The sequence below is a fragment of the Lepidochelys olivacea genome, assembly GCF_965140295.1.
Source record: "Lepidochelys olivacea isolate rLepOli2 genome assembly, chromosome: 3".
Classification (NCBI taxonomy): Eukaryota; Metazoa; Chordata; order Testudines; family Cheloniidae; genus Lepidochelys; species Lepidochelys olivacea.
The window spans coordinates 166173121-166187736 of record NC_140413.1 but is presented as its reverse complement, the minus strand read 5'-3'; the positions used below and the strand labels follow the sequence as shown (position 1 = coordinate 166187736).

General features: G+C 39.5%; 1 protein-coding gene across 3 annotated transcripts in view; it reads left to right on the top strand.

Annotated features, from left to right (window-relative positions):
* The window catches only part of CENPF (centromere protein F), a 68333-nt gene extending 58912 nt beyond the window's left edge, over window positions 1-9421 (top strand). For all 3 annotated transcript variants that reach the window (XM_084622236.1, XM_084622235.1, XM_084622237.1), the window contains 5 exons: window positions 1797-1958; window positions 3451-3613; window positions 5348-5821; window positions 7014-7207; window positions 7854-9421. In XM_084622236.1, the coding sequence (XP_084478362.1) occupies window positions 1797-1958; window positions 3451-3613; window positions 5348-5821; window positions 7014-7207; window positions 7854-8063 (1203 nt within the window). In that variant the 3' untranslated portion in view covers window positions 8064-9421. The remainder of the gene's footprint in view (window positions 1-1796; window positions 1959-3450; window positions 3614-5347; window positions 5822-7013; window positions 7208-7853) is intronic.
* Window positions 9422-14616: the final 5195 nt, after the last annotated feature.

Genomic DNA, 14616 nt, shown 5'->3' with positions numbered 1-14616 from the left:
CTGGTCTATCCCCGGCAAAAGCAGCATACCGACAGACACAGACCCTTTGTTTCTCTCCCTCCTCCCAGCTTTTGAAAATATCTTGTCTCCTCATTGGTCATTTTGGTCAGGTGCCAGCGAGGTTACCTTTAGCTTCTTAACCCTTTACAGGTGAGAGGATTTTTCCTCTGGCCAGGACGGATTTTAAAGGGGTTTACCCTTCCCTTTGTATTTATGACAGGGGATCTTAAGGAAGATTTGAATATTCAGCAAACAACTTATGTGTATATAATATCCCCTAAAAAGAGGTTGTCTTTGCTATAGTATTTCAAAGCACTTACTTCCGATAATTACTGTGGGGAAAAATGAATGTGTATAGTCTGTCATAAACTTAATACTTTGAGTGCTGTGTTCACACATCTTCACTGGGACTATTCCAGGGAGGAAGGGCTTGTTAGAGTGGGTCTAATATTATGGTAATCTAGGTAAAGACAAAGGTTACAGCATTGGGGATTGTGAGGAAAGAGTCAAGTGTGATTAAAAGGAGGACGTGGCAGGATTTGAGAAGAGACTGAATATGAGGGAAAGAAAAGAGTTGAAGGTGACAGGATAGCGGTCATAATACTAATATAATAATAATACTAGTAATAATAATAATAGTAATAGTAATAATACTAGTCCTTCTATCCTAGGATTTCATTGTTTCACAAACAATTATTTAAGCCACAAAACATCTCTGTGAAGTAGGTGTCCCATTGTATCAGAGGTGACAGAGGTGGAATGTGGTGAAAATTAATTAATAGCAAATATATAAAGGGCCAGATTCTCTGTGTGCTGCATTGTGTGGTAGTCATCTACACCAGTGTAAAGTAACTTTGCAGTGGGGTAAATGACAACACAAGGTGCAGGGCAGCAGAATCTGACCCAAGAACTTCAGATTTGAAGAGACTGAGCTGGAGCCTGTGTGGCATCCAAGCAGAAGATTTGAGAGGCAGCTGGAGAAATGAGAGCAAATAGAAGGGAGAACCTTGAGGAGTAGTATTTCTACATTTAGCTTAGTAATGCAAGAATTGGAGGCTTTTAGTAGGAATGCTAACACAACTTTTAACTGTTTGGTCTTACAGAGAGCCCATATAGATCCCATACAGAAAAGCTAGTAAAATATGAATGATTGGTCTGAACCTATGAAAACAAGAAAAAGCATGATCTGTTAGAACTGCCAGTGTTGTACAACGCTTTGATTTGTTTAAGGATCTCTTCTCATCTTTAAGTGTAATGTTTGGCTTTTGTGAGCTTAAGTCACACTGAACGTTACTGTAACTTAGTTCTATAGATTTTTCAAAATAGTTATACTTTACAAATTGTACTGAAAAATACAAGGCTTAACAACACTTCAGAATATATATTTACTCAATAGTCATTAAAAAGTCCTCCTTTCTCCTTTTGAAAGAGTTGTCTGCTTATCTGCAAAAATGTGTACCTGGAAGCTTTTCAGATACTCAGTGCCCTAGTTCTTGTAATAAATAACCCATTTGAAATTCTGTGTGTCTTTTTATTCTTTTCATTCCTATGAATTAAAAACATTGTTTTTGTTTTTAAACAAGAATTCTAGTAAACTATTCTTTTTAAAATATTGTAGAATTCTTCCAGTTTTACACATAAAGCAAATTGGTCTTTCCCATTTTAAATTCAAAATAAATATTTATATTATGCAAGCTTACTGCAAAGCTCCTGCAGACAATAAGTACATTTTCTGTGTAGTATTCTGTAGGGGGCCTTTTAAAAATTGTACTTGTTATCTATTTATTTGCCTATAGAATGAAGTAGAAATTCAGGCCTGTCAAGAGAAATTGAATTCATTGGAGCAGTGTCTGAGTGAACAAAAGTTGGAAATGGAGCTCTTGAAGTCAAGTAAAGAGGAATTAAATAATTCTCTGAAAGATGCTAACCAGACAATAGAAGAACTTAAGAAAATTAAGGTATGTGTTTTCCCTATAAGCTGTTTAATTTTTGACTTTCAAACTAAATTGCAATGTAGTATCTAGAAAGAGGCATAGTATAATGGTATAAGCACAGAACTGGAAGTAAAGAGCTCCTGAGCTGACCTCTGGCTTTGACTCTGCCTTAATTTCACCAACTAAAATGAAGATACCTTATTTGCCAAGGTTTGTACTTGAAAATTACACCGTGTTTAACATTTTTCACTCTGCCCCTAAGGTTAACCATAACTGACTGATGTGATATTAAACATAACAGTGCAGTGTCGACACTGCATGTTGTAACATCATGTTAATTAACACATTAATTAATACCTTATGAAACTTTCCAGTGTAGACATGCCCCTATTGTCTTTAAATAGTGTTTCATTATGTCACACTCACTTTGTGCGAGCATATCAGTCCTGATGTATGCAGAATTTCCATCTAAATTATTTAGTGATTCTTCTTATGACAGCACTATTTTTGCTAATAATTTAGATAGGAGTGTGAACAATTCCACGTCATTGCAAAAAAAAAAACTGATAAGGACTGTATGAAGTTTTACTTGTAACGCACATAGGTTGGGTGTTTACTGCCAATCAGAAGGGGTAAAGTTTTTAAACCTGTCCATCTAGCTGAATTTTTCTTATCAATTCCCTCTGTATTTTCTAGCGTGCAGTCTTTTTCTACTTCCATTTGTGGTGAATGACGGACTGTAGTTCTGTGCTCTCACTTCAGAAATAAACACATCAAAAAGCACTCATGTAGCACACTGTGGAGCTGATATTGTGGCAAGCAGGCACTGAGTTACAGTACTCACTCCATGCCCAGCTAATGGAGCACTGTGCTTGATATTTACGTATCCTGAGGTGTATTTTATGAGGCTGCTAGATATCCACCATTCATTTATTTTGGCATTCCAATGCACATAGGGTGGACAAACCTGCCTGGACCATGTGCTTTTCAGCTGGGTTTTGTCATTTGTTTATTTCAAATATTATATTTAATTATTATTTCTCTATCAAGGAAATCTACACGCGTAGCTTTCCAATAAACATGGCTTTAATGTTTCTCTGTTGGAATTAGAAGCTGCTATAATTCAATTAAAAGAAAAGAAGTACTTGTGGCACCTTAGAGACTAACAGATTTATTTGAGCATAAGCTGTATTTTCCACTGAATGCATCCGATGAAGTGAGCTGTAGCTCACGAAAGCTTATGCTCAAATAAATCTGTTACTCTCTAAGGTGCCACAAGTCCTCCTTTTCTTTTTGCGAATACAGACTAACACGGCTGCTACTCTGAAACCTATAATTCAATTGTATATTACTAAGTGAACTCTACTGTACAAATTCATATTATAACTTTTGTCTGGTTTTTTTAGTTGCACTGAACTTTTACTGGCAGATGAGATGTCATTAGTGAGCATATAATGCTTAGACAGAAGAATGGAGTTTCCTGTTAGCAACTAAAAATAATATTTTTATTTTATAGGTGGACAATCTGAAGTGTATAGTTCAACTGAAGAAGCGAAATGAATTTGCTTGTAGTAAAATGGAGATATGGATGAAATCCTGTAAACAGCTAAAGCAGGAAAAAGAAATGTTGCAGAAACAAATTGCTGAACATGGTGCTCTATTAAAGAAACAAAAGCCAAGTATGTGGTAGTTTAATAAGGAAACGCTATACTAGAATGTCATTATAAGTGAATCATAATTAAGGCTGCAAATCATTCACGAAAGTCACAGTTTCCGTGACTTCCCTGAATTTTGCAGCGCTGGTGCAGCTGACCCCAGGACCACCCCAACAGCTGGGGAAGCCCAGGAGCCAACATCACCAGCCACTGCTCTGGCAGCTCCAGGCAGCTGGTCCCTGGAGCACCAGTCTGGGACCAGCGGTGGCGGGGCCCCTGGCCACACCCCTCCCCCCCCCCACAGCAGCATCACCCTGCTCTGTCCTCCCCCCCTGCAGCAGTCTTCAGGAGCACCCCCCCTCCCAGTAGGTGAGATTTAGTCATGGGTATTTTTAGTAAAAGTCATAGACAGGTCATGGGGACGTGACTTTTTGTTTATTGCCTGTGACCTGTCCGTGAGTTTTACTTAAAATACTCGTGGCTAAAACACAGCCTTAATCATGATCCTGTTTCTAGCCTTAATGCATTCATTTATAAAACATGTTTTCAGAACATCCATTATTACATTAGATTCAGATGAGGGGCTAGATCCTCAGCTGGTGTAAATCAGTATAGCTTCTGAAGCTATGCCATTCACACCAGCTGAGAATCTGGCCCAAGATCTGTCTCCTCAAATTTCAGAGTCTTCTTATATGTTATGAATATAAATTTCCAACATCTATGTTTTGAAATCGAAAATGACCTTAGGATGAAAGGGAGCCTATTTTTTTTAAACAACAGTAGAGTGTGGTGTGTAACTTCTTACAAATGCTTTGTTTGAGACATTTACTACTGACAGAATGTAAAATGTTGGAGTGTGTCTGTTCTTTCCGTTGCTGACCATAACAACAAAGAAAATTCACATTCTGGGTATAGATGGCTGATAGTTCAGCATCCACCACGGAAAAATTTACATCTTTTAGAGTTTATACATATGTCCTTCCCAACAGCTTTTGGTGTCCTCCTGGATTGTAGACAGTGAGAGAGGAGCAGCTCTTAAAGTGTTATGCTTCAGACAGTACCTCCACTTTCTAAATATCATCAGCCTGGTACTAGCTGCAGCTTTCTGGGACCAGGAAGTGCTGGAGTTTATTAATTTGAACAAATAATGTTTTTTAAGACACATACATAGGGGTTTTATTGATCACAAACTTCAATCATTTCAAGAGTTGTCAGAGACTAAGTACAGAGCTAAATAGAACAACAATTTAAAGTGATCACCACAATGTGTAAAATACTACAACTTGACTGCCATTATCTAGGGTAAGTTAGGCTAGCAAATATTCATGAGTGTCCAATAAGCAGAATCGCTAGTGGTATAAAAAGGGATCCATATTTCTGAGGTAAGCTATATTCAATTATATAAACAAAAACTGTTAAAATAATGGTAAGGTGGTAATGTTAAGCACTTAAAAGTTAGAAAATGCCAGAATTAATGTTGCCCATGCATGGTGTGTCAGGAACAGATTCCAAAGAATTGGGGTACATGGCATCCTTACAGTAAATATGGTATCAACTGAGATCTCTTCTGTAAAGTAACCTTTACATGATGTCTGTTTTGGTTTTTTTTGGTATAGTTTAGTTTATTGTGGTTGCACAAGGACACACCTTATGTACTTAATTAACAAATGAATGATTGAGATCATTGGAAAGATGAGTTTACAATGCAGAGTCTCCTTAAAGTTATTTGTACAGGTAATGACTCTTTCCTTTGGTCAGGTGCTGATGAGGTTGCCAGTGCAGAAGAAATGAGGTTGAAGCTGGAAGAACTAAAAGAATCTGTAGAAGAGAAAACCAAGGAAGCAGAAGAGAACCTGGAGAAGTACTGCACTCTGATTATTAAGAACTATAAACTAGAGGAAGAAAATGAGATGTTAAAAACGCAGGTCTCTCTGCTGAGTGCTCAGCTGAAACAACCAGCAAATGGTGTTAATTCTCCTTCACAAAATTCAGATAATCCAGTAACACTTAACAATCAGTCAGTTACAGAGAAGAGGTCAGATGAAGACCCTACTAAGCTTTCAGGTAAAAGACAAAGATGCCAAGAAACCAAGAAAGATGATGGGGAACCAAAATCCCCTATACCAGAGACCTTATCTAAAAAAATGAAAAAGGGAGCATTCTACCAACATTCACTGACCCATGAGAATACTGAGTATGAGCCAGACGGACTCCCAGAGGTGGTGAAAAAAGGTAATTGTTACTTTTTAGAGGAGAACTGTCCACATTTGTGGGGAGTGTGTGCGCGCATGCTTATCTAAATAATCGTGTTGTCATATGTGTGACCTGGAAGCATTGTAAAAACTTGGATATCATTGGCCAAATTCAGTCCTGGTATAGGTTGCATAACTCCATTAAACTCAACTTGTCAGAGCTGAGTTTAGTCCCATATGTTTTAAAAAAAAGCCCTATTATACAATTAAGGCTATAAGGGGACAGTATCTTTTGTTGTAGGTGTATGTAATTTTTAGTGGTTTTGTCTTTTGGTCTGTGTGATGTCTGCCCATCTGTACAGTTTTGTAGTAGTTGATGACAAAAGGAAAACAGCCAAAAATTCTGAAATCCAGAATCCTAAAATCAGGTTGTAGTTTTGAAAATCAGTCTAGATAAATTTTGTTGACTTTGGGACTCCTCCAAAAACTTTGCAAAAGTCCTCTGGCAAAAAGAGAGGGATTCCAGGCCCAGTCATTCCCAATATAAAACACCCCTTCCTTCTGGTTGATAGGAAGGGGGAATATTTTTGATTAAACATTTTTGACTAAATGTTTTTTCATTGAAATATGCTGTATTGTCAAAGCCTAAATGTTTCACGGAGATGTATTGATTCTGACAAAGTTTTCGCTGGGAAGGTTTCTGAGGTGCAAAGTGAACTCTTGCAGGGAGGAAGGCCCCCAAATTGAAAACCTGATGTTTTTGATACAATTTCATTTTGTGAAAGCATTTGAAAGGCTTTTGTTTTCATTCCAATCAGGAAAAAAATGAATTCTGAAACCTCGAAAGGTGTCGCAAAACAGAATTGTCACCTTCTGGCCAGCTCTACTTAGAACAATAGAAAAGACATCATTTTCAGATGGAAATTATTTTTCAGTCAATGGTGTCCCTTTTAAAGGAAAAAGGGAACATTTTCTTGGGGAAAACTCTTTTTGCCTTTTTAGTAGAGTTGTTGGAGAGATCCACACGCTTGCCTGAGTTCATATATAAAATTCTGGAAACACAAAATAGTCCTAATAATTCCCCCATTATATTTTATTCAGTGAGTAAATGCCATTTTACTTTCTTATATTATTATCTGTTGTCATCTCCATCTTGAAATGAGGAAGATCAAATTGATTTGAACAATAAAGTAATTTAATCAACTGGTTAATTGAAGCTGTTTATTTTTCAGGGTTTGCTGATATTCCTGTTGAGAAAATCAGTCCTTATGTTTTGCGTAGAACAACTCTAAACCTAAGGACCAGTCCCCATCTTGCTGCCCAAAGCCAAATATTGTCACTAAGTGCCCAAAGTTTACAAAAAGGCAGTTCAGATAATCTTGCCGAGATCTCTAAACTGACAGCTGGTGGCAGCAAATCACAAAAGGTAACTGATCTTAAAAATGTATCTAAATATGCAGGGCATGGGAAATCCACATTATGTATTTATTTATCCAGGTGAGTTTGAAGATATGCCATGGTATATCTGCCATGAATCTACTGAAGACAAGGTCATAAATGTAAATACAATGAATAAAGCTTGGCGTAACAAAGGTCTGGGCATAATGGTAAACTTAAAATTGTTGGTATGATCAAATCTGTGATCTCATGCCAAGTGCTCATTAACTTGGTAAATGGAAATGAGGTAAATCTTCCTACTTTAATGCTCAAATGCACAAATATTTGATTATTTCTTGAAAGACCTGGATGCCTAGAGCAGGGGGGGTATGTGTGCATGCGTATATGGATTACACGCAAAAGCACTCAAAAGTTCGGATATGCCAGAATTAAGGCTCCTTGTCCCAGTCTCTCTGCTCAGCCAGTCCCAGTTTTCCTCTCCTCCCCTTAGCACAGTATAGCACTGCTGTATTTTAAAAGTGATAAATATAAACATTGAAGATTCTTGCTTTTAGAGTGTGTCTGCTAATTCATGCTATTCAGTCACTTGGAATGGGTCTCTCACTTCCTGCTGGTAATTAACAAGGTTCTCCCATACCACTAAAGCATGAGACTTTTTTTTGTTTATGTTGCAGGTAGCTGATACTCAACAGTGCCAAGCGGAAACAGCTATTGAACCCATGGAATCTAGTTCAAGATCTCCTCTTTGCATAAATAAGCAAACCACAAAAGCTGTTGCTGGGATCTGTAGGGAGAATCTTAACACACACAAAGGCAGATGTTCCCTGAGCACACAAACATTGCCTGATCAAAATGAACAAGAAAAAAACTGTATGGTACAGTAAACCTGCAGTTATATCACTTCAGATCAAAATAACCTTTGGAAGATAAATAGTTTTCATGACTAGGTATGAAAACTATATGCCCACTATTTTTTGTCAAAAGCATTTGTATACTACTTTGAACACTAAATCATTTTTATAGGACTTGTTGTTAGCTTTACTGACATAGATATCAGTAAGTGTTATGTTGAAAGAATGGACATATCCATTTTTATTTCTCAATATGTTGGCAATGTAGGTGATCATTCTACAATGTTCTGTAAATAATTCTATAGAAACTTGTCTGAAATAAAGTTTAATAGAAATGCAGTTAAATACCAAACCACACATTACATTACATTAGCAGTATGTGTGACCATGTCTTTTCATGATAAGATCTACCCATCTCTTTGGAGGTCGGCCAAGTGATCATTTCAGTTCCCGTGAGTACCACTTAGCGACAGCTGCAGTCCATCGATTGTCAGTGAGCCTCACTATATGCCCAGCCCATCGCATTTTACTATGCCTGCTCTCAACAACAACATCCTGCACTCCACTCTGCTGTCTGATCACTTCAAGGAGACTCGGACGTGGATTGAAATTCCCAGAATTCTTCTTTCCATCGCCTTCTCCATGACAGACAGTTGCTGCTCCTCTGTCAGTGCCTGTGTTTTGCTGCCGTACAACATTGCAGTACGGTTGAGTTGAAGAGGCTGGTGCATGTTGCCTTGTTGATTTTTCCTTGAGGACATCCTTGATGGAATTGAATGCGCACCGACATGCTTTCTTTCTTTGCGAGAGTTCACCATCCTGATCATGGCGCATGTTAATTTCTTGGCCCAAATAGACATATTTCTCTACTTCTTCTATTTGTTCTCCCTTGATTGTTATTTGGGCTATTGGCAAGGTATCAAACTGCATAAATTTAGTTTTGGAGTGGTTAATTTTCAGTCCAACTTGGCTGTTTTTTGTGTTGAGTTCTCGCAGCATTTTCTGTAGTTTGATAGTATTTTTGGCAATCAACACAATATAGTCCATGAATCCAAGATGGTTAAACTGTTCTCCGTTGATGTTGATTCCACCCTTCTAATTCATGTGCCTCATTACCATTTCAAGGCAAGCTGTGAAGAGTTTTGGTGAAACCATGTCGCCTTGTTTCACACCGTTCTTAACTGGGATGTGAAGGGGAGTATCAAATAAGGTTATATCTGTAGTGTCGTCAGAATTTGCTTCCTTTAATATTTTGATATAGTTTGCGTTGATGCCCTGCTCTGCAAGAGCATTCAACACTTGTACTGATGTCTATGCTGTCCAGCACTATTAATTTCATTGGGTGACCCCTGGTTCTTGTGTTATGTGAAGGAATAAATAACTCTTCCTTATTCACTTTCTCCACATATGATTTCTCAACATTTGCCTTGACAGCTACAGTCCACCTAGCAACTCAGTTCATTCATGTCCAACAGTATACATATATAGCTCCCAACTGAACTAAACGTACTTACCAAACCTATGCTACTTTTTGAAGCGCCAGTATTCAAAGGGAACACCAGACTGCCTTGTTGTGTACACCGCTGCAGTAGTTAATGCTAGCTATACATCACGCTCTTCACAAGAATTTACTAGTCCTGTAAGAATTTTTCTTGAGAAGGGGAAGAAATGCCTTAACACCATCCATCTTGTTGCTTTTTCTGCTTCTCTCTGTCTGCTGCTGGTAGTGATTGCACACAATTGTGTCACATGTTAAGGAGAAAATATTAATAACATATTAGGTGGAGCTGCTATCTATATCTGAAACCTGGGCAGATTCAGACATGTACATTGGAATATAATTCCATGTAGTCCTACAATTCTTAGAAGAAGATCAGAGAGGGAACTAGAACATGTGTACTAAACTGGATTTTCTTTACATTATGAATTACAAATGTGCTCATTTTATAAATGAAAACTTAGCCGACTAAGGTAAATGTGCCCTGTCCTGAAGAAAAACATTGGCCCTTGGTGTAGATTACAGCCCTTCTCTATAGATTTGCCCCTGTGACTGGTTTTGCCTGGCTGCTTCCTGTTCATTAGGACTTAGGCCAACTTGACCCTTGTAATGGCTTTAATTCCCATCACCACTATGAAGCAAAACATGTCCTACCTAGCAACAGCCTTATTAAACAAGATATACTAAGGTTTTCAATCCTCTGTGGAGAGTTCAGTTCAAAACAATTTTTTAAACTTTTTCTGGCAATGCTGATGAGTATTTATTTGGTTGTCTTCTATAAAATGTGGATTACAATATAATCTCAACCATGATAGTACTGAAATTGATTTTATAAACCCACAGTAAATTCCTGGATTTGCATCAAAATGGAACTGTTAAGATTGCGGTTCCAAAGATGATACAATTATATATAAAGCTTTTCAATGTCTAATGTGCTCAGAAACTGAACAGCACTTTGAAAAGCTAGAGGGTAGCTTTAAAACAATTCAGTATCCTCAAATATATTTGCATTGTTTTGTCTTCTTTAAATGCCTGACAAATCAATCTATATTCATAATTCAAGCTTTCAGATCTTTATGTGAATGCTTCTGAGACTGATCTGTTTACTGCAAAATCTGCAGCCCTCAATGTTCTCCTCTCTATGTCCCATTTTATAAATTAAATAGAAAAATGACAGATTAGTGAAAGTCTGTTTTCAATATTCCGTACTGTCTTCTGAGAGTTGCAAGTTCCTTGAAGGGAGCCACTTAGAGTAGGTGTGGAACATGATGTATATGCTTCTAATAACATTGCTGAAAAGACAAACATTTAACTTACAGGTTTCAGAGTAGCAGCTGTGTTAGTCTGTATTCATAAAAAGAAAAGGAGTACTTGTGGCACCTTAGAAACTAACAAATTTATTTGAGCATAAGCTTTCATGAGCTACAGCTCACTTCATCGGATGCATTCAGTGGAAAATACAGCAGGGAGATTTATATACATAGAGAACATGAAACAATGGGTGTTACCATACACACTGTAACAAGAGTGATCAGGTAAGGTGAGCTATTAAGCAGGAGGGCAGGGCGGGGAAAAACCTTTTGTAGTGATAATCAAGGTGGGCCATTTCCAGCAATTGACAAGAATGTCTGAGGAACAGGGGGTGGGGGTGAATAAACATGCGGAAATAGTTTTACTTTGTGTAATGACCCATCCACTCCCACTCTTTATTCAAGCCTAAGTTAATAGTATCCAGGTTGTAAATTAATTCCAATTCAGCAGTCTCTTGTTGGAGTCTGTTTTTGAAGTTTTTTTTGTTGAAGAATTGCAACTTTTAGGTCTGTAATCGAGTGACCAAAGAGATTGAAGAGTTCTCCAACGGGTTTTTGAATGTTATAATCCTTGACGTCTGATTTGTGTCCATTTATTCTTTTACGTAGAGACTGTCCAGTTTGGCCAATGTACATGGCAGCGGGGCATTGCTGGCACATGATGGCATATATCACATTGGTAGATGTGCAGGTGAACGAGCCACTGATAATGTGGCTGATGTGATTAGGCCCTATGATGGTGTCCCCTGAATAGATCTGTGGACAGAATTGGCAACGGGCTTTGTTGCCAGGATAGGTTCCTGGGTTAGTGGTTCTATTGTGTGGTGTGTGGTTGCTGGTCAGTATTTGCTTCAGGTTGAGGGGCTGTCTCCTAAGATCTGTGAGAGTGATGGGTCGTCCTTCAGGATAGGTTGTAGATCCTTGATGATGCGTTGAAGAGGTTTTAGTTGGGGCCTGAAGGTGATGGCTAGTGGCTTTCTGTTATTTTCTTTGTTGGGCCTCTCCTGTAGTAGGTGACTTCTGGGAACTCTTCTGGCTCTGTCGATCTGTTTCTTCACTTCAGCAGGTGGGTATTGTAGTTGTAAGAATGCTTGATAGAGATCTTGTAGGTGTTTGTCTGAGGGGTTGGAGCAAATGCGGTTTTATCGCAGAGCTTGGCTGTAGACAATGGATTGTGTGGTGTGGTCTGGATGAAAGCTGGAGGTATGTAGGTAGGAATAGCGGTCAGTAGGTTTCTGGTATAGGGTGGTGTTTATGTGACCATCGCTTATGAGCACCGTAATGTCCAGGAAGTGGATCTCTTGTGCAGACTGCTCCAGGCTGAGGTTGATGGTGGGATGGAAATTGTTGAAATCATGGTGAAATTCCTCCAGGGCTTCTTTTCCATGGGTCCAGATGATGAAGATGTCATCTATGTAGGGCAAGTAGAGTAGGGACATTAGAGGACGAGAGTTGAGGAAGCATTGTTCTAAGTCAGCCATAAAAATGTTGGCATACTGTGAGGGCCATGCGGGTACCCATAGCAGTGCCGCTGATTTGAAGGTATACATCGTCCCCAAATATGAAATAGTTATGGGTGAGGACAAAGTCACAAAGTTCAGCCACCAGGTTTGCCATGACATTATCAAGGATACTGTTCGTGACGGCTTGTAGTCCATCTTTGTGTGGAATGTTGGTGTAGAGGGCTTCTACATCCATAGTGGCCAGGATGGTGTTTTCAGGAGGATCACCGATGGATTGTAGTTTCCTCAGGAAGTCAGTGGTGTCTCGAAGATAGCTGGGAGTGCTGGTAGCATAGGGCCTGAGGTGGGAGTCTACATAGCTAGACAATCCTGCTGTCCGGGTGACAATGCCTGAGATGATGGGGCATCCAGGATTTCCAGGTTTATGGATCTTGGGTAGCAGATAGAAAACCCCAGGTCAGGGTTCCAGGGGTGTGTCTGTGCGGATTTGGCCCAACTTGATTATCGCTGCAAAAGGTCCCCCCCACCCCCGCTCTCCTGCTTAATAGCTGACCTTAAGTGATCACTCTCGTTAACAGTGTGTATGGTCACACCCATTGTTTCATGTTCTCTGTGTATATAAATCTCCCCGCTGTATTTTCCACTGAATGCATCCAATGAAGTGAGCTGTAGCTCACAAAAGCTTATGCTCAAATAAATTTGTTAGTCTCTAAGGTGCCACAAGTACTCCTTTTCTTTTTATTTAATTTACAGACACTTAGGCAATCATCCAGACCACATTAACATGTTCTATATTTTGGTTTTCATTGTCCTACATCTTTTAGAAGCAAATGAGACAGAATTGTTTTTTTCCATTGATTTGCACTGAAATAAGTATTCGTTTTTATTCTTTCAGGCTTGTGCTAAGTAACTCTCAATACACTGTGCTACTACTGATTTTTCAAAGTATGAATGGCCTGGATTTATTATATAATTGAAAAATAACCTATCAGTAGTTTTGGTCAGCAGCGATCAATTAGGGTCCTCAATTCTTCTGAGAAAGTCAAAAAGAAATATTAGCACGAGTGTATTAAGCAAAACACAAGAAGTAATTCTACCACTCTATTCAGCACTGGTAAGACCCCAACTGGAGTACTGTGGCAAGTTATGACACCACACTCTGGCAACGAAGTGGACAAACTGGAGAAAGGGCCGAGGAGAGCAACAAAAATGATTCAAGGTCTAGAAAACGTGACCTATGAGGAAAAATTGAAAAAATTGGGTTTGTTTAGTCTGGAGAAGAGAAGACTCCCATGGAGGTGCCACTCCAGGGGTCGCTGGGGTGCTCCCCCCACTAGGGGTACTGCTAGGGGAAAAACTTCCAGTGTATGTGGCGAGCACGCACACCTATTGTGGAATAGACAAAGAACACCAGTTACAGAAAAGGTAACTGTCTTTTCCCATATATTCGGCATTGGTGAGGCCTCATCTGGAGTACTGTGTTCAGTTTTGGGCCCCACACTACAAGGAGGATGTGGAAAAATGGGAAAGAGTCCAGCAGAGGGCAACAAAAATGATTAGGGGGCTGGAGCACATGACTTATGTGGACAGGCTGAAGGAACTGGGATTGTTTAGTACCACTCCTTCACCCTCCTTGGGTCACTTCCTACTGGTCTCTGTGTTTGTCTCCCATGAGTCTTCGGAGTCTCCCTGGACAGCTGTGCTGGCTGCCTTCTCTGACTCCTCCAGTTGCCCGAGTTCAATTGGGCCTGGGGAGGCTCTGATTCCCGATGCAGTCAGGGGCTGTGGCTGGCCTACTGCAGAAGCTTCCCAGATAGGTCCTTCCCCTGCAGCTGCCAGCCCAGAATGAGCTGGGCTTCCTCCCTTTATACTACAAGAACATTTGGAGCATGCCCAGTCCCACTGAGGAGGTGGGACTTCCACTGTCAATAATATGGGCTTAACCCTGTCTGGGCTAGTGCAGGGTAAGCAGACCCTGTCACACAACCCCTCCCAGCTTGGTATCAGCCGCATACTTTTATAAGTGAATTCTCTATGCCATTATCTAAATTATTGATGAAGATATTGAACAGAACTGGACCCAGAACTGATCCATGCGGGACCCCATTAAATATGCCCTTCCAGCTTGACTATGAACTGATAACTACTCTCTGGGAATGGTTTTCCAACCAGGTATACACCCACCTTATAGTAGCTCCATCTAGGTTGTATTTCCCTAGTTTGTTTATGAGAGGATCATATAAGATAGTACCAAAAGCCTTACTAAAGTGAAGATATACCACATCTACTGCTTCCTCCGCATCCACAAGGCTTGT